The 20627-nt window shown below is 42.2% G+C and overlaps 1 protein-coding gene across 1 annotated transcript in view; it reads left to right on the top strand.

Moving 5' to 3' along the window:
- Nucleotides 1–374: 374 nt before the first annotated feature.
- ZNF398 (zinc finger protein 398) overlaps nucleotides 375–20627 on the top strand; it is a gene marked incomplete at its 5' end in the record, with an annotated part of 28136 nt that continues 7883 nt past the window's right edge. Inside the window, 5 exons of the mRNA XM_080665179.1 lie at nucleotides 375–486; nucleotides 562–807; nucleotides 3797–4128; nucleotides 10129–10255; nucleotides 11008–11121. Of these exons, the coding sequence (XP_080521305.1) occupies nucleotides 375–486; nucleotides 562–807; nucleotides 3797–4128; nucleotides 10129–10255; nucleotides 11008–11121 (931 nt within the window). The remainder of the gene's footprint in view (nucleotides 487–561; nucleotides 808–3796; nucleotides 4129–10128; nucleotides 10256–11007; nucleotides 11122–20627) is intronic.

Genomic DNA, 20627 nt, shown 5'->3' with positions numbered 1-20627 from the left:
CCTTCCAGTCGGTTAACACGGACCTAGCAAACCATAACCTCAATGATCCGGATGTAAGGACACTTGTGCACTAGCTTTTGGTCCTAACACGGGCCACGAGGGATGTGAACCGCTTCATCTTGGCTGCCACATTTGCAATTTATGCAATTTATGAACGTCCTCTTCCTCACAGCCATGTGCCCCTGTGCCACTCATTCCAGCCAGCAGCCTCACTGGCACCCGGCTCCCGCACTGCACCCTTTTCCACCTTTCGGAATTGGTCTGCCTCCCTTCAGGCGGTGCCTGTTTATTGGACCTCCAGGAAGAAAACACCTCCTTGACGAGAACTGGTTTGCGGCTGGGCCCTACACTGCAACCTGTTGAGACTCTCGAGTATGAGAAAACGCCACACTTGGTTCCTAGAGCAACCACCGCGCACGAGCAGAGACGACCTAGCCGCGGAGCGAGAGTGCCCGCCGGGCCGGCAGGGGGCGCGCTACGCGGCGAGTGGGAAGGCGGGCGGCGCGTCTAGGCCGCAGCCGTGCCCGGCGTGCGCTCGGTGCCCACAAAGCGCCAGCTGAGGGGCCGCTGGGGGCCGAGCGCAGCTGAGCTTCCCCGTCACCCGAGCTCCTCAGGCCGACCGGCCCTGCCCCTGCCGCGTCCCCGCGCCCCCGCGCCCCGAGCAGCCGGGCCCGACGGCCGCGCGAGCCTGGGCGCGGAAGGCAGGTCGAGCGGTTGCCGTCTGTGTGGGTCCGTGCGGCGGCGACAGCAACGACTGCGGCCCGGACCGGACAGCGCAGAGCCATGGCCGAGGCGGCCCCAGCTCCGGTAAGGGCGGCCCGCGCACGGAGTGCTGCACGCCCGGCATGGTCTGGGCGCCTCGGGCTCTGGTGCCGGCCCCGCGGGAATGGAGGAGGGCGGGAACCTGGGCCTGTCAGGGACGCAGCCCGAGCGGCGAAGCCTGGGTGTCGTCTCCTCCGGCATCCTGAGGCCGCCCTCGGTGTGAGGCCCGGGGCTCCCCAGCCCAGCGGAGGTTTCCTGAGAGCGCAGCGTGTCAGCCCCGGCAGCCGGCCGGACGCAGGGCGGTGGGCTTGGTGTGGCGTTGCTATGGGCCATTCAACAGCTCTGGGCGCATCCTCACAAAATCACCCTCGATGCAGCCCACCTGAGCCTCGCACAGCCACAGATGCGGGGAGATGGTGACACAGGCGTGTCGAAGGACTGCGGGGGGACAGGGAGACCCCGGGCCCAGCACGCGACAGTGCACCTCTCCGTCAGTGCCCACGGTGGGCTTACCTTACGTGTTTATTCTAGGGATGTTGACAGCGGGCCTGGGGCGCCAAGCTCTCCGCCTGCTCCTAGGGCTGCAGGTGACCAACTCACACAACACCCAGGTAGAATGAGCAAGGACTAGACAACTTACTTGGGGACGAAAAATATGCCTGGGATTTGCGAACTAAGGTTTTGGTCCCCCCGAGGAGAGCAGTCTCAGTGGGTCAGGAGCCAGACTGGGCTATTGAGGAGTGACTGGAAAATGAGAAAAGCAGAGGAAAAAGAGGGAGCAGTAACATTGGGGTGGGGAATAGAGCACGGGGGAATGCCATCTCTGCTTTTGGATCTTCTTTTCCTTTTCCAATCGTTTAAAAACATGTGGTAGAGGTGAGCACGTGTGTGCCAGCCCTGGCCAATAGAAATACAACGGAAGCCACATGTATCACTTGATATTTTCTAGTAGTCACATTTACAAAGTAAAGACAAATAGGTGAAGTTAATCTTAATGATCTATTTTATTTAACCCAGTGCATACAAAATGTTTCAAAGTGTGGTCAAAAGTAAGGAATTGATCGAGTTTTGCACCCCCCCCCCATACTAAGTCTTTAAAATCTGGTGTGTATTTTATACTCACAGCACATAATAATCAAAATAAGCACATTTCAAGTGCCCAGTAGCCACAGGTCTATCTTATGGAGAAGAAATGTTGACCATAAAAAAAAAAAAAAAAAAAAAAAAAAAAAAAAAAAAAAAGAACGTACCCAAAAAAGTGGAAGGAGTTGGCATTCGGAGCATGAAGTGGAGAGATTAGTTTTAAATATGATGAACCTTTTTCCTGTGGGAAGGAAAAAAGAAAGCATGGGTTAAGTTATTAATGAGTCTGAGGTGGGAAGGGGTGTGAAGAAAAAGAAAAACGTTCAGAGAGTTTTTATCTAATTTTTTTCCATGTCATCTGAGCGTGAGGGGCTGGCCCTGCTGCAGCAGCAGTACCTGGGAGCTTGTTAAAATGCAGAATCTCAAACTTCCTCCCAGACCTACTAAATCAAAGTCTGCATTTCAATGAAATCTCCAGATGATTCTTATGCACATTAGTTTGAGGAGCGCTGTAGTAAAAAGTGTAAGAGGGCATGGGGTTTGTAGTGGCCACACATGGAATGGGAAAAGCAGTATGGGGGTTGCCACACAGGGTTGAGTCCGTGCTGAGCTTAGGGACCGTTGATGTGTGGTGACACCAGTTTACCTGGTTCTGTGACTTACCAGCATGCTTGCAGAAACAGAGAATGAGAAGTATCAGGACTGATTCCAGCCTGGAGGTTAGCCCAGCAGGTGAGGCAGAAAGACAGGGTTGAAAGTGGCTGAAGTGACAGCTGAGGAGGAAAGCAAAGCTTGGAGCAGTCTGATAAACCAGCAGTAAATGGAATGGTCAAGGGTTTAGTGGGAATGCAGGTGAAATGAAAATAAGGTAGGGGATGAGCTGAAGAAGTGGGAGGTTGTGGCCATAGAGCCGGTTACCATAGCATCAGAAGTCTTTGTAGAGGTCATGCTCATCCAACCTCCTGTTGTAGGAATTTCTTTTTTTTTTTAAATATACTGTTTCAATGTACATTCAGTGATGGGATAACCTGTTACTTGCTTAGAAGATCTAGTTCAAAAGTTACTTATATAGACCAAAGTTTGCCTGGCTAAAAATTCCATGTTCTAGTTCTGCCTTGTGGAGTAATACAGTATTAACATTAAACAATTATATTCTGTTTTATAACTCTCCAGACTCAACTTTCAAAGCTTGTTCAGCTATTACTGAATAGTATAGTTGTGTTTTTTTTGTGTGTTTTTTTAAAAACTATGTTTTTATTAATTTCAGATAGAAAGGGAGAGAGAGACAGAAACATCAATGATGAGAGGGAACCACGGATCAACGCCTCCCGCACCCCCACCCCACCCCACCCTCCCCCGCACTGGGGATCCAGCCCAAAACCCAGGCATGTGCCCTGACCAGAATCGAACCGCAACCTCCTGGTTCAATCACTGAGCCACACCTGCCAGACATATGGTTGTGGTTTGTAAGAAGGGTGATCTACAGGGCCAGAGCCCAAGTCAGTAAGCACACTGAACTGGGTGAAACCTGGAAAGTTCCCGGGGCATGTAGGACTTTCCATGTAGGCCTTTCTCACTAACAATGCAGCAGCAATCTTGAGCCTGTAAACAATTGGCTAAAGTTCTTGCATCTAGGGAATATGCCAGGCTGGTTCTTGATCTAGTTTCACTCACTGTCTTGACCTAATCCATCCCTGACCCATCAAAGCAGTTCTCTTGACTTTTGATGCTGATGAGCTCCATGAAGATGAGGCGTATGCAGGCGGTACTCAAACTATATTTAGATGACTCTCAGATAGCCAGTTAAGCAGTTCTTACCTCGTTTAAGTTTGGATTAGGGCTTCTTCTAACACTCAGTGCCTTGTCTCATCTCTCCACTGCACACAGACTTCTGAATGGGATTCCGAATGCCTTACGTCCCTACAGCCCCTTCCCCTCCCCACACCCCCAGGAGCAAACGAGGCACACCTACAGACTGCAGCCATCTCCCTGTGGACAGTGGTGGCAGCTGTGCAGGCTATAGAGAGAAAGGTGGAGGTGCACAGCCGGCGGCTCCTGCATCTAGAAGGACGGACAGGGACAACAGAGAAGAAGCTGGCCAGCTGTGAAAAAACAGTGGCTGATGTCGGGAACCAGCTGGATGGCAAGTGGGCCGTGCTGGGGACTCTGCTGCAGGAGTACGGGCTGCTGCAGAGGCGGCTGGAGAACTTGGAGAACCTGCTGAGAAACAGGAACTTCTGGATCCTGCGGCTGCCTCCGGGTATTAAAGGAGATATCCCAAAGGTAGTGCTTCACTTCTAGATGGAAAGTGATACCATTAGTCCTGAGTAAGGGATAGTCTTGGGAACCTTGACCTTGTTTTATGTTTATCTATTTGGGAAGCATTTCATGCTCAATTTAGCAGATCATTTGAAGTGTCAAACTTCAGATTGGAAAACTTTCCAATACAAAAGTGGCGATCTGACAGGTAAACTTTTTCCCTCTTTTGCTTTCTCTTATTCATTACACCCAAGTCACTTTTTTCTTTGTTAATCTGTCTGCCACAACCTTGGTGTGGAAACTAAATTAAATATCATTAAGTCAGTCCATTTTAATTTATTGGCAATTCTGGTGAAAAAGTTAGAGGGAGGACAAGGGAAGGGATGTAGAGTAAATGGTTAATGTAAGGGTTTTGGGTGATTTGTAGGTCTAGGGTTGATGTAGACTCTGTCCTTCAGCTCCTTTACAGAAGTGTTCTGCAATGCTGGAGCCCAGCCTTTCCAAATGGAATAGCCTTTAAAACAAAAGGAAATAAACATTATTTTTAAGCTATGGAAGACAGCCTTGAGGCAGCTTCTTCCCAACCATGCCTGTTTATTTATTCATTCATTCAACAAATATTTCCTGAACACTTACTCTTTTGCTTGATATCTGCTCCCTGAAGCCATAGCAATGAACAATTCCTGTAAACTCCTCTGGAGTTTAAATTTTAGTAGAGAAAGAAAGATAATATAAACAAACAAGGAAATGATTATATTTAAGTGCTTTGACAAAAATGAAGGTGCTATTCGGTGATTTATTTTAGATTGGCTGTCAGAGACAGTCTCATAAAGGAGCTAATATTTAGGCTGAGACTGTTTAACAGGAAGGACCCAACTGTGAGAAGTTCTGAAGAAGAGCTTTCTGGCAAAAAGAATACCTAGTGCAAAGTCCCTAGGGGAAGTAAGAAGGCCAGTTAGCAGGTATGCAGTGAGTAATCGGAAGCGTGACTAGAAGAGCGAGTAGGGCAGTGTTTTTCAACATAGGCATCACTTATATGGTTTTAAATTTTAGATGGACATCTCACCTTGAGATTCTGTTTTAATAGGTCCAGATGGGACCTAAGCATGAATAATTCTTAGAGCTCCATCACTGATTCTCATATGTATTAGATTTGTGAACCACGGGTGTAGGGCATTAGAGACCAAGGTAAGGAATTTGGATTTTACCTTAATACTCTAGGGAATAAATTGGAGAGTTTTAAACAGAGGAGAACATCTGGTATATATTTTGAAAGAATCACTTTGGCTGCTATGTGGAGAATGGATCATGGCAGTAAGAACAGAAATGGAGAAAAAAGGCAGCTGTAATATTTGGGGGGATGAGAGTAGCTTGGATGAGGATAGCAATAATGGAGCTGGAGACAAGTGGACAGATTGAAGATGTTTTGATGGTAGAATTGATGATAGGACTTAATGGTGGGAATTAGAGAATGAGGAGTTAAGAATAATAATTTACTGTTCTAAGTGTTTTCATCATTTTCATAAGAACCCTAACTTGTCCAAGATCATGTCATTACTAGGTATAAATAATGGAGTTGTATTTAGCCCAGAGCATATGCTCATAGAGACCTTAGGTTCACTGACACTTAGGCTTGAAGAACTGGATGGATGCTGTTGACATTTCCTGAGATGGGACTATCTTGGGGGTAGGAAGGAGTTAGGAGTTTTCCTTTGGCAGGTTTGGGATGCCTGTGACACATTCAGGAGAGGTGTTAAGTGGTCTCTGAAGCTCAAAGGTAAGAAATATTTGGGAATTGTTGATGTACAGATTGCAGTATAAATCACGAGCCTGGAGTAGTTACTGCAGGAGAGAAAGTGGAGAAGCAAGAGAAGGAGTCCAAGGACAAAACTCCAGGAGTGGGAGGAGTGGCCATGAGGTAGGAAAAGAAACAAAACGCAAGTATGTGGAGTCCCAGGGACGAGGAGAAAAAGTGTTTCAAGGAGAGAATTGCCATTTGAGTTGAGTATGTTACTGAGAGGTCTAGAAAGATGAGGATATGATTTGGCAACATCGGCTGGTGACCTTGGTAAGAGTTGTTTCAGTGCAGTGGTGGAGATAGAAGACTGAATGGAGCAGGTTGAAGAGTGAACGGCAAAGGGGAAAATGAAGAAAATGACGTTAACTGACTCTTTCAAAGAAGAGGTACCTGGGAGGATCTCAGAGTCAGTGTCTGATGGAGAACCTTCCCCACAGTGTGTTTTATTTTTTTTGTGTTTGTTTGTTGTTGTTGTTTTGTTTGTTTTTTGGTTAATCCTCATCCAAGGATATTTTTCCATTGATTTTTAGCAAGAGTGGAAAAGAGAGGGAAAGTCAGAGAGAAATATCAATGAGAGAGAAACACACCCATCGGTTGCCTCCTGCACAAGCCCTGACCAGGGCCTGGGCCAGGGAGGAGCCTGCAACCAAAGTAGGTGCCCCTGACTGGAATCGAACCCAGGACCCTTTGGTCCACAGGCCGATGCTCTATCACTGAGCCAAACCGGCTAGGGCCCCACAATGTGTTTTATTTTTGTTCTGAGCTCCTCCAAAAGTTCTTTTGGATAGTTTAAACTTAGCATTTGCCATAAGAATAGCAGAAAGGGTAAGTTAAAGTTACTTATTGTCTTCCCTGGGTAAATGGGTAACATTTAAACTGTCCATCTTAAATTCTAAATTTTATAATAATAAAAGGGTAATATGCTAATTAGACCAGATGTCATTTCAGAAATCCTTCCTGACAGAGCCGGGGCCAGAGAGAAGCCAGCCAGGGTCCCTGGTGCCTGTGGGCGGCCTGAGGGAAGCAGCCCGGCTCCTGGTGCTGGAGGGAAGCCAGTGCCAGAGGGAAACTGGTGCCAGCAGCCGGGGGAAGGAAGCCCTACTTTTGCACGAATTTTCGTGCATCGGCCTCCAGTCATATATTAAATAATGTTATTTCTATTAAAGATTTCTTAATGAAATTACATATATTGAAGATTTGCTAGATTGGTATATGGGAAGTAAACTTTTATGTCCTTGCTTTGTTGAAAATGTTCTTATTCTGCCCTTTTGAATTCCAAGTTCAAAATAATTTTCCCTTGGAAAACTTTTTATTTTAATTTTTAAAATTGTGGTTAACCATATATAAAAGTTACCATTTTAACCATGTTTAAGTGTACAGTTCAGTGGCATTAAGTACATTTACATTGTTGCGCAACCATCACCACCATTCATCTCCAGAACTTCCCAAACTAAAAAAAAACTCTATTCCCATTAAACACTATCTCCCCTTATCCCCATTCCCTGCCCCTGGCACCCACCATTCTACTTTATTTCTCTGTGAATTTAATGACTCTCATACAAGTGAATCATACAATATTTGTCCTTTTGTGACTGGTTTATTTCACTAACATAATATCTCCTGGTTCATCCATGTTATAGCATATCAGAATTTCCTTCTTAAGGCTGAATAATACTCAGTTTTTCTCAGAATTTTAAAGGCATTGGTCCTTTGTCTCACAACATCAAATGCAGTTGATGAAAAGTTTACTACCCAGTTAATTCTCATTTGTTTGTAAGAAATCTGTGTGTGTGTGTGTTTTTTTTTCTCTCCAGAAGCTTTTATCTTCTATTCATACTGGTATTTCTAAAATTTATTGAGGATGTGCCTGCATGTAGGTTTTGTTAAATTTGTATTGGGCAGTTGTCATGATCTTTCAATCAGAAGTCTGGGAAATTTTCTTCTATGAATCTATATTTATAATATTTCATCCCCTCCCCAATTGTTTTCTATTTTCATCGTGGAACTAATTTGACAGGTGATGGATTATTGTATTTGTATTTTAACTTTTCCTTCATGTTTTTCTTTTTAAACATTTTTATTGATTTTTAGAGAAAGGGGAAGGTTGTTTTTTTTTTCTTCTCTGTTTTTTTTTTTGTTTTATATATATACTAGAGGCCCAATGCATGAAATTCATGCAAGAGTAGGCCTTGCTTCCCCCGGCTGCCGGCACCAGCTTCCCTTGAAGCCCTGGCTTCATCCGGAAGGACATCAGGTCTAATTAGCACATTACACTTTTATTATTATAGATATATATATTTTTTCTTCCTTCATGCTTTTCACTTTTTTTAGAGTTCTGTGACCTTCCCTTCTAGCCTTTCTAATTTTTATTTGAACAATTATATATTTATTTTTCAAGAATATTTATTTTCTGGTCCTTTTTAAAAAACAGCCTGAATTTTTTAAATGGATGCAATATGTGTTTGAATTTCTCTGGGACTGTGTGTTAGAGGTTTGTTTGATTTTCAGTTTATTGTTTTTTTTTTCCCTCTAGGATCGTTTGTAGTATTTATTCATCTTGGTGCTATTAGTTTTTATATTGCATAATCCTCGATTACATATTCATATTTATAAGTAGAGGATTCCATTCATTAATAGTTTAATTATAGGAAGCTGGCATGTCTTCTCAGCCACTGCATAAGTCTGTTTAACCAAAGGATCTTCCCTTTGTAGGACAGGGTTAGGTCTGTAGGTGCTTCATACAGATGGGCTTCACTTTAAGGTTCTGTGGCAAGGAGTAAATAGGCAGTGCAGGGACCACCCAGAGGTCAGGCGGAAGATGGTACCCAGTTGTCAGCCCATAGGAATCCCATGCTGTCTCCAGGCAGGTGAGAAAATGTCTTTACAGGTGAGGTTTGTGGTTTCAGTTTTGTGGTAAGGGCTGCTGCTACCCTACTCTGCCAGGGCTGATGAGGGGCCCACTATTCTAAAGATAGACCTTCAAACTGCAGTTTATAATCACTGGGATTCCTACTCAATGCCAGCTTTCAGCTTGGAATTCTCTGGGTTCCTCATCTGCAGTCCTTTCCCATGTGCAGGGAGGTGCCGCTTCCTCATGCATCTTAGACCCCAGCAGGAGCCCATCCTCCAGGTCTCAGTAAGAAACTCATCAAGAATTCTGATCTATAATGGGGGAATAAGGATACCTGTAATACCTTAATTAATAAAGAAATTAAAAAAATAAAAAAGAATTCTGATCTAGTGATGGCCTTTCCTTCTCATTCTTGATGCTGTTGTAGATACAGTCCCTCTCGATCTTACATACTGTCATTTCAGTGGAACTCTGAGAAGGAAGGGAAGTACATATGTGCTTAGTTCAAAACCTTGAACCAGAAGCCCATCCTGATCCTTTATTTTTGTCATTATTTTATCATCATATTTTTGTTATAAGCTATTACAAATCTTTTGTGTAGTGAGGTTAGATTAAAATAAACTATTGAGTATCTACATTTGCCCTAAGACCAATTTTAGGTGCTGAGCAAGATGTAAATATGAGCCCGGCCAGGGTGGCTCAGTGGTTGAGCATCAACCTATGAACCAGGGAGGTAGCGGTTCGATTCCTGGTCAGGGCACATGGGTTGTGGGCTTGATCCCCGTTGTGGGGCATGTAGCAGGCATCTGATCAATGATACTTTCTTCTCATTGATGTTTCTCTCCCTCTCCCTTCCCCTCTGAAATCAATAAAAAATATATTTGTAAAATAATGTAAAAATGAGCAATTTGTGGCTCTAGCCTGTTTATAATCTACCTGTTCTTTAAGACTAGCTAGAGTCCTATCTCTTTTAGACTCACCACAGCCCCAGTATAGTTATTTCCAAAATTTCTTGTTCATGTCATTAATTTGAATACAGCTAAGCGCTCCTTTTGAGCAGAAAGCTTATTTTTATAATCCTGGTGCTTTGGATAGGCTTAGTACTTAGTGAGTATTCAGAATATGTTATGTTGTGTGAATTAAATACTGTTTCTCATTTGTACCTATCTCTGAGTGACTATAGCCCTGAAGCTTATCACCTTTCTCCTTGAAAACATTGTAAACTCTTAGAGGTTGGATCTGTGTCTTAATTTTTTTTCCTGTAACCTTTCAGCAGCTCACATAGTTTTTTATAACTAGAAGGCTCTTAGTATAGGTTTATTGAATGATTGAATTGCAGTGGGAGGGACTAACCCCAGTGTCATTGTAATTTCAGGTGCCTGTGACATTTGATGATATTTCCATCTACTTTTCCACTCCAGAGTGGGAAAAGTTAGAAGAATGGCAAAAGGAACTTTACAAGAATATCATGAAGGGCAACTACGAGTCTCTCATATCTATGGGTGAGGCTGAGTTGGCACCTTGTGAGTAGGTGATAGCAGCCCCAGGAGGGCTCAGAACAGTCTCTTTCCTCCAGTGGTCCTCATTTTCATGCTGTCCTTACACACTTCAGATTCTGCTTCCAAGCCACAGATATCTAGTTCACCCTTGCTAACTAGGAAATATAATTTCTCCTTGTGCCAAACATAGGACAGTGAATGAAGTTCAGAGCTATGCAGTGGTTTCCATGGGTAGCCTTCACTTTGGGAGGGCCTTGATTCCTCCCCTTGAGACACACTGTCACTCTTACTCAATGAAAATAGCAGGTAGGCTGTGCCAAAATAGCCTGTGTGCTTTTCCCACACGTTACCTCTCCTCTTACCTATTTTCCTAATGGATGTAGTTGGAGGTGAATGGATGGGGAGAAGTGATCTATAATTTAAAAGAAATCCGCTTGGACTGTGGACCCCAAAGCCTTCCAGCTCTCCCTGGCCAGTTGCTCAATGGTTAGCACGAGTTCGATCCCCGGCTCTGGTCTGGGAGGCAACCAATTGATGTGTCTCTCTCACATCAATGTTTCTCGCCGCCCCCCCCCCAAACTCCCCCTTCTTTCCACTCTCTCTAAAAAAAAAAAAAAAAAAAAATCAATGGAAAAAATAATCTTTAATCTGGGGTAAAGATTAAAAGAAAAAAAACCTTCAGTTCAACCTTGATGGCAATTAGTTGTCATTCTGACTTATCTCTTTGTTATACCCCTTTCCCTTCTTACTCCTAGATTATGCCATGAATCAGCCTGATGTCTTATCTCAGATTCAGCCAGAAGGAGAACATAATACGGAGGATCATGCGGGGCCAGAGGAAAGTGAGATTCCCACCGACCCCAGTGAAGGTAAGTGAGAGGAAAGATTCTCCACTCCGTGTCTCCCTGTATACCTGTCACCTAGAATTTACTTGGTCAGAGATGATGGCTCAGGACTTGAGAGACCACCTTGTCCCATGTTTTCACCCATCAGTACCACACATCCGAGGACTGCTAATTGCATCCCATGACAAAGGTTGTGAACCCTAGTTATGTCCTTAGATGGCAGAGCAAGCAGTGGTGCTCATTTGGAAGGAAAGTGGCTTCCTGGGAATGTACACCTGGTCATTGAGAAGTGCTGGAGGGGCTGGGATCTTCAGGGTCCCTCAGAGAGATGCACTAAACCAAATGTTGCCCAGTGTGGGAACCAGCTATCATTGAGTAACCATCCCTAATACATTTTTTGTTAAGCTGCTTGATTTTGTGTGGGAAAGACTGCTAGCCATTGTCCACCTCTGCTAGCAGAAAAATCTCATGCCATTTTTGTTCTTTGCTGGATAGAAAGCTCACAGAAACTTCATCCTCCAGATGTCTCTACTAAGATGAATGTCTCTTACAACTCCACCCCTGTCTCATATACTGTTATTTTATTCTAATATTTTATTACAAAAAATTTCAAGCAATTAGAAAAGTAAAAATAATTTTACATTGAACCCCTAGATACCTGTCACCTAGATTTTACCTAGTGGTAAAAAAAGCCCCTCAAGTCTGTCTATACATTTTATAGTTTATCATGTATATACCATCTCTACACCCCTCTATCCATCATCAATTCATCAATTCTATTTTCATTATATTTCAAAATCAGTAGAGACATTAACACATGTCTCTATAGTTTAGCATGAATATCATTAATCTAGAGTTCAGTTTTGTTTTTTCTTTTGAGTAAATTTTACATATAATGAAATGCTCAAATCTTAAGTGAACGTTCTTTCTGTGGTAAGGATATATCTGCCACACATTATTTTATTTTTAAGAATGTGTGAGTGATAGTATTTAGGCAATATAATAGGTTGAATTTGATTAATATCTATGTCATGAATAGATGTAATGAGTCTTATCACAAATAGAGATGAGTGACTTGATCAGAAAGATGCGTTATTCTTATTCTACTTTATTAGTTACCTGACATAGCCCTCAGCAAGTATAAAATCGGTGTGTCATTTTATTTTGGGGGATGAATGGAAAAGATGTAAGTAATTTGGTTTTGTAATGATGTTTGAAAGTTTTATTTAGCTGCCATCTTGTCAACTTGTGGATAGTCAATCTATATATGTTAATACATTTTTACTTAAATAGTGTAAGCTTTGAATTTACTTAATACTGTGGTTTGATTCTTTACAGTTTAGTTTTCATTGGTGATTAACAACCTAGACATTTATCAGAACTTGAAGATAGGAGTCATAGACTTGGACCAATCAATATATAGCACTGAAAAGCCCCTCAAGTCTGTCTATCTATAGAACTGTTTATATTTCCCCCCTTTTATGTTTAACTATATATTCAAGAGTTTTTATTAAGTCAATTATTTTCTTTGTGCTGTTCAAACTGTCAACTTGGCTAGTGAGAGAATGTTACATTGTCTCCTATGTCCTTCCAGTACTGCCTCAGTACTTGTTTTCTTCAAACATGATTTTTTTCTTATGGAAATTTAAGGAATAAGTTAATACTTTTATTTTATTTTTTAAATTAATTTGTTTGTTTGTTTATTGTTTTTTGGTTAATCCTCACCTGAGGATATTTTTCCCATTGATTTTTTTGAGAGAACTGAAATGAGGGGGAGAGACAGAGAGAGAGAAAAATTGATGTGAGAGAAACACATTGATTAGTTGCCTCCTGCATGAGCCCCAACCAGGGCCAGGAATCAAGTCTGAAACCGAGGTATGTGCCCTTGACCGGAATCGAACCTGAGACCCTTCAGTCAGTGGGCTGACTCTCTAACCACTGAGCTAAACCAGTCAAGACAGTGTTTGTTTGTTTGTTTGTTTGTTTTAAAAAATTCTGGCCAGCATGGCTCAGTGGTTGAGCATTGATCTATGAACCAGGAGGTCACAGTTCGATTCCCATTCGGGGCACATGCCTGGGTTACGGGCTTGATCCCCAGTGTGGGGTGTGCAGGAGGCAGCCTATCAGTGATTCTCTCTCATCATTGATGTTACTATTTCTCTCTCTTCCTCTCTGAAATCAATCAATCTATATAATAGAGGAATATGCAAATTAGCTGGGATGCCATAACATCATGACTGAACAGCAGGGACCTGAGGCTGCATGGTGCCTGGTCAGGGCCAAGGACCTCAGGCTGCACCCCCTGCCCCGCGGGGCTTGATGGGACCTCAGGCTGCGCCCCTCGCCTGGCGGGGCTTGATGGGGAACCTCAGGCCGTGCCCCTCGCCCAGCGGGGATTGACAGGGGACCTGAGACTGCGCCCCCCCACCTGGTGCCGGGCCAGGGGACCTGAGGCTGCACCCCCCGCAGGGCTTGACAGTGATCTCAGGCTGCGCCCTTCGGCCGGGTCTGGGTCTCCTGCATTTTCGAAGCGTGGGTGGGGACTTTGCTCTAAGTCCCGTGGTGCACCCCAGACTCTGACAGGAGGGAGATTGTCATATACATTTTACTAATTTTCTTTCATCTCTGATACTTCTATTATAGAGAAAGGGCAAATAGCAATATTAAAATATTTCCTCTAATTAATTCCCTTTTAATGTGCACAAATTTCGTTCACTGGGCCACTAGTAAATATATATATATATATATATATATATATATATATATATATATATATATTTTTTTTTTTTTTTTTTTTTTTTTTTAAAGTTCCAGGCTGTGTTTGGGGTCCCAAGACCACCTTCAGGTTTGGTAACTCACTAGGAGGACACACAGGACTCAGCATATAGTCATGCTCAGGGCTAAGATTTATTGCAGCAAAAGGGCACAAAGTAAAGCAGCAAAGATAAAAGGCACAAGGCAAAGTCTGGAGGAAACTGGAGCTTCCAGGGGCCTCTGCTCTGTAGAGGACTCACTTAATTTCTCCAGCATGGGGTTGTGACACTTGCAGAGTCTTGTCTCCCAGAGAAACCGATTAAAAACTCAGCACCCAATGTTGAGCTAGGCATGTAGGCACCCTCTGCGAAACACATACCAAAATTCCAGACTTCCGGAAGGAAAGCAGGTGTTCAGCATAAACCACACTATACATTGTAGGGCCCCTGAGGCACTCTTAACATTTAGGGAAAGTGTTACGTCAGCACAGGCAACTGTTTGCCAGCAGGGGCCAAACTTGCAAGCAGGCCGTTCTAACAGAGGCCTATGTAGATTTCTGCTCTCCTTACACATTAAAAACACCCTGGTTCCTTTCAGTGGAGAATAGAATTAAACTGTCTGGTCCTTAAGGTGCATAACCGATCATTTCACATGAATATTATGTGGAGGATACTAATTCTAGGCCACTTCAGTGACAGAACTAGTAAAATATCTTTTTGATAGATTATTCTCCACTTAACTTTACTTAAATCATTTTTCATCTTGTTCTACACCTGATCTTAGCCAAAAGGCCAAGAAGCAATCATCTTGTTCCCATAATTCTTGTAAAATAAAACTCATAATTTATTATTGTATTCTTATTTTAGAGCTTTCAGAAGTACATTGTAATTAAATAAAAATATAGATGTAGAATCGAATTAATTTTATACTCTCCATCACCACTGTCTAAATCTGAGGAGGGAAAGATAAATTATTATATCCTTATATGGAATAGTCATTGATACCTAGTATCCTATATAATAAAAGGCTAATATGCAAATCCACCAAACTGCAGAATGACCAGTAGCTATGATACACACTGACCATCAGGGGACAGACGCTCAATGCAGGAGCTGTCCCCTGGTGGTCAGTACGCTCCCTCAGGGAGAGCACTGCTCAGCCAGAAGCCGGGCTCACAACTGGTGAGTGCATTGGCATTGGTGGGAGCCTCTCCCTGCTCTATGGCAGTCAGACATCCCCTGAAGGCTCCCGGACTGCGAGAGGGTGCAGGCTGGGCTGAGAACCCCCCTGCTCCCCTGGCGAGTGCACGGGCCTCTAGTCTTAGATAAAATTGCATGCAATTAGAGAATGGGAGAATACAAAAAAATAAAAACTTGAAATTTTCTGAAATTCTTCTTTAATTCTATTACTAGGACTAAACTGCAGACCAGCTGTGTGTATGTGGCCATTATTTGGTCACTGGTAGGTTTTGTTTTGTTTTAATCCTCACCTGAACATATGTACTTTTTACTTATTTTTTTAAAGATAGAAACATTGATGTGAGAGAGAAACATTGATCATGTTGCCTCCTGTACATGCCCCGACTAGGGATCAAACCCACAATCTAGGTATGTGCCCCAACTGGGAATTGAACCTGCAACCTTTTGGTGCATGCTCTAATCAATAGCCATTCAGCCAGGATGGTTACTAATAGTTTTTTGTTTTTTTTTGTTTTTTTTTGTTTTGTTTTTTGTTTTGTTTTTTAAATATATTTTATTGATTTTTTTACAGAGAGGAAGGAAGAGTGATAGATAGTCAGAAACATCGATGAGAGAGAAACATCAACCAGCTGCCTCCTGCACACCTCCCACTGGGGACGTGCCCGCAACCAAGTTACATGCCCTTGACCGGAATCGAACCTGGGACCCTTCAGTCCGCAGGCTGACGCTCTATCCACTGAGCCAAACCGGTTTTGGCTGGTTACTAATAGTTTTAAAACTGAACTTCAGGTTTTTAAAATTCTCTGGAGAAAAACAAGAGGGTCAGATGGAATAATTACTAAAAGTCATTATCCAACCAGAAATGACCCAAAAGTAAAATAAATTTATTTCTAAATCTTGTGGTCCTGAGGAGACTTCTTTTTTCTTTTTCTTTTTTTAAAGAAATGTCCCGTTTTGGGTGTTTTTTTTACTTGAAATTATTTTTATTTTTCAATTACAGTTGACATACAATATTATTAGTTTCAGGTGTACAAGCCAGTAATTAGACATTATATAACTTATTAAGTGATCACCCTGATAAATCTAGTAAGCATCTGATACTATACATAATTATTACAGTACTAGAGGCCCGATGCGCAAAATTCGTGCAAGAGTAGGCCTTCCTTCCCCTGGCTGCCGGCACCGGCTTCCCTCTGGCACCTGGGACCCAAGCTTGCTTCCCTCGGTTGTTGGCAGGCACCTGGGACCCGGGCTGGCTTCCCTCTGGCTGCCTGCAGGCACCCGGGACCTGGGCTTCCCTCCAGCCTCGGCTTCCTCCAGAAGGATGTCTGGTCTAATTAGCATATTACCCTTTTATTATTATAGATTATTGACTATATACCTTGTGTTGTACTGTACATCCCTGTAACTATTCTGTAACTACCAATTCTACTTCTTAATCCCTTCACTTTTTCCACCCATCCCTCCAACCCCCCCTCCCATCTGGCAACCATCAAAATGTTCTCTATCTATGGGTCTGTTTCTGTTCTGCTTGTTTATTTTGTTCTTTATGTTCCACATATAAGGGAAGTCATCTGGCATTTGTCTTCCTCTGTGTGACTCATTTCACTCAGCATAATACCCTCTAGGTTCATCCAGGTTGTTGTAGGTGGCAACATTTCATTCTTTTTTATGGCTGGGTAGAATTCCATTGTATATATGCACCACTTCTTCTTTTTTTTTTTTTTTTTAATATATTTTATTGATATTTCACAGAAAGGAAGGGAGAGGGATAGAAAGCTAGAAACATCGATGAGAGAGAAACATCGATCAGCTGCCTCCTGCACACCTCCCACTGGGGATGTGCCCGCAACCAAGGTACATGCCCTTGACCGGAATCGAACCTGGGACCTTTCAGTCCGCAGGCCGACGCTCTATCCACTGAGCCAAACCGGTTTCGGCTATGCACCACTTCTTTATCCATTCATCTGTCAATGGACACTTAGGTTGCTTCCATATCTTGCCTATTGTAAATAATATGTGTTTTGATTTAGTGTTTTGGGTTTCTTTGGATAAATACCCCGAAATGGAATTGCTGGATTCTTCTTTATCTCTTGTTATATAGCCTTTGTTTTAAAGTCTATTTTATCTGTTGTAAGTATTGCTACCTCAGCTTTTTTTGTGTATCCATTTTCATGAAATATCTTTTTCTATCCCTTTACTTTCAGTTTGTATGTGTCTTTCTATCTGATGTGAGCTAGGGAGACTGATCATTTTTGTTTTAGGTGTATCACCTTTATCCCATGTTTATCCCTCTTCACTCTGGTCCAGCAAGAGCATCTTTTCATAAACAAAATCAGTGTTTAAGGCACATCCCAATATAATGCTTTTATTTTAGTTTATCCTATTTGAGAACAAGAAGCATCCTGGAAATGATAAAACTTAGAGGTTTTGAATTATTACACAAATACTTAACACATTCACCTATTACAGCCCCACACCTGTTTCACAGAAAGTTTCAAAATATTAGTTTTTATATTTTTATCCATGGTATTTGCATGTATCAAATATTTTTTGTCTGCTTAAGCCTTAAGCCTTAAGGAGTCAGATCTCAGTACCCGTTTTAACTCAGTTTATACCTTTGTATACATCTCAGTACCTCAAGGTTCCAGCTCCTTTCAGACAGCATGGCCCTTATCTGTTTAAAACATACACACAACACAAAATCAGATTTCCTCATAGTTAAAGTAATAGTCAACCAGTGTAGACATTACCGTCTTATATTTTCTTGTGATCAGACTTTCTATTATTGACTACCTCTCAAACCTTAAAAACTCAGCATTTATCACCTTCCTCTTACCTGATCAGTATTCAATTTTTCTGGATTCTCTTGCTTTCTCCAGAGCCTGTTGTTGGCATAAACTAATGATTTCACGTTCATTTTGTGTGTCTTTAAGTGTCCACTGTGAGGATTCCTGAGGCCTGTGAGGAATGTGCTTTGAGTGCCACTGTGGTGACCTGGCCAGCAATTGCCATACTGTCACCACATAGGTATCTGTATCCGGCCTGTATCTTAGTATCCAAGTTCTCCTGATCTTTTATTTATAAAAGGTCCTCAGGTTATATACTCCCACCACACTATAGTTGATATAACCGTAATCTATGCACTGTAGGGTTAAGACCTAATTATTTAATCCAGTAAATATTAACTTACTTATACTGATCTAAGTTAAGTGACCAGAGAAACTTTTAGCATCATTATTCAAAAAGAATGGTTAGCTTTTGGGATTTCCCAAGTTCAATGAAGAAATACGTAGCCAATGAGCTGTACTAACAACTTACACTTTTAGAGAACTGGCGTAGTTTTTTTTCAGTCCTGCATAGCTTTTATGGTCGGCCGCTGACTAATATTGTACCCAGAGGTTGGAGAGAATCCAAATGCCCATCAATAGGAAATTCTTGAATAAACGGTGGTACAGCTGCACAGAACAGCTATGAGAAGGAATGAGAAAGATCTCTGGTAAGCTGCTGTGGACATGTCTAGAATATACTGTCAAGTAAAAGAAATCAAGGTACAGCACAATTTGTCTAGTATGCCACACAAAGGGGGGAAATATCAAGATATATACATACTTGCTTATATTTTCACAAAGAAACAATGGAAGATGAGAATAAAAACCAGTCAGAACAGCTATCTATTCAGGGAGAGAGAGAGAGACTAGAAGTGGAAACTAGACCTCTCTGAATGTACTGTTTTATAGGGTTTTGTTGTTGTTTTTAATCCTCACTCAAGGATATGTTTTATTGATTTGAGAGAGAGAAAGAAACATCAATGTGAGAGAGAAACATCAATCGGTTGCCTCCCATACGCACCCCGACCAGGGACTGAACCTGCAAGCTAGGTATATGCCCTGACTGGGAATCGAACCCATAACCTTTTTGGTGTACAAAACAATGCTCCGACCAACTGAGCCACCTGGCCAGGGCTATAGTTTTGATTTTGTAAATATTTTACTTAAATTTTTTAAGATCATGTTAATGTCATTAGGAACCAAAATTTTCAGGGTGAGAGAGAAAAGATATGAGTATTAAATTAAAGGATTTAATTTAATTCTTATAATCTTAAATATGAATATAAACTCATGACACTTTCCTTTTTCTAAAAGGTATGTCTTTTATAGCTCCATCCATTGAAAAGACCTAGAAGCAGTGACAACCTATTAGCAGTTAGCATCCTTATCATCCAGACTGTGGTCTCTAAATTCCATTGATTGTGTGCTTGGAATGTCCAAGGTGAACCTGGGATAGTTTGTCTTATCAGAATGGAAAAAAACTCACAGATGTTTGTTGAGGTGAAATGACAGAGAACAGATTTGAGGGGCTCCTGCTGGCCAAAGGAGGGACCATTTGAGCATTAAAAAGAATAATGACTGCCGAAACCGGTTTGGCTCAGTGGCTAGAGCGTCAGCCTGCGGACTGAAAGGTCCCAGGTTCGATTCCGGTCAAGGGCATGTACCTTGGTTGCGGGCACAACCCCAGTGGGAGGTGTGCAGGAGGCAGCTGATCGATGTTTCTCTCTCATCGATGTTTCTAACTCTCTATCCCTCTCCCTTCCTCTCTGTAAAAAATTAATAAAATATATTAAAGAAAAAAAAGAATAATGACTTCAGTGGATCAGAGCTCATCAAGTATATAACATTCTATGAGTTTGTAATGATAAAAACAAATGTCAAAGCCACTTGATTCACTTTGAGGTTTCTAGAGCACTAACTTGTTACTCAAAATTGATGCAGAGAAGCAATTAAGCAATTTTTTAAAGGCTTTTTATTGATTTTTCGAGAGAGAGAGAAACATCGCTCTGAGAGCAAAACATCAATATTGATTGGCTGTCTCCTGTACACTCCCTACCAGGGATTGAGCCCACAACTCAGGCATGTGCCCTGACTGAGAATCAAATTGGCAACCTTTTGGTGCACGGGAGGACACCCAACCAACTGAGCCACACTGGTCAGGGCAGCAATTAAACATTCTAAAAGTCTCATATCATTGATGAATAGAAAGTTCATCCTATGGATGTCTGTTAAAAGATCCTTTTCCTTATATGTAGCCTTTCCCCTCCTGCTTCTTTCTTTATATGTGTGTATATAAAACCTGAAAGAAAAAGAAAAGTTAAGGTCAGAGCATGTTTAATACATTTCAATCTTGTAGCTCAAAGTGGGATGTTGGAAAGGCAAACTGCCACATATGCTAAAACCTGTGTCCAGTCTCTCTGTAACCTGTCTTTGGGGCCTTAGTCTTGTTCAAGCTCTTATTTCTGCTTGGGGTATACCTTAGATTTCAGTGGTCTCTGACTCAAAGGCATTGGGAAAACCAGTGAGTCCTCAATTTCTAAGGATAAAGCCATAACCTGCCTATAAGGCTTTTCTGAGAAATAATATAGAGAGCATGAATTACTCTCTGGACCTTGTCAGCTTGCCAGCTTGTTCTTTTAGGCCAAGAAAGGTTAGATAGGCCTCGGCTGGAATAGCCAGCATAGCTGTTTCTTGCTCACCAGATGAGGCATGTTATAAGCTTCTGGAGGCTGTTGTGTTTTCTTTC

This window comes from Plecotus auritus (assembly GCF_963455305.1).
Source record: "Plecotus auritus genome assembly, chromosome: 4".
NCBI lineage: Eukaryota > Metazoa > Chordata > Mammalia > Chiroptera > Vespertilionidae > Plecotus > Plecotus auritus.
The sequence above is the reverse complement of the archived record's forward strand: the minus strand, read 5'-3'. Positions and strand labels throughout refer to the sequence as shown.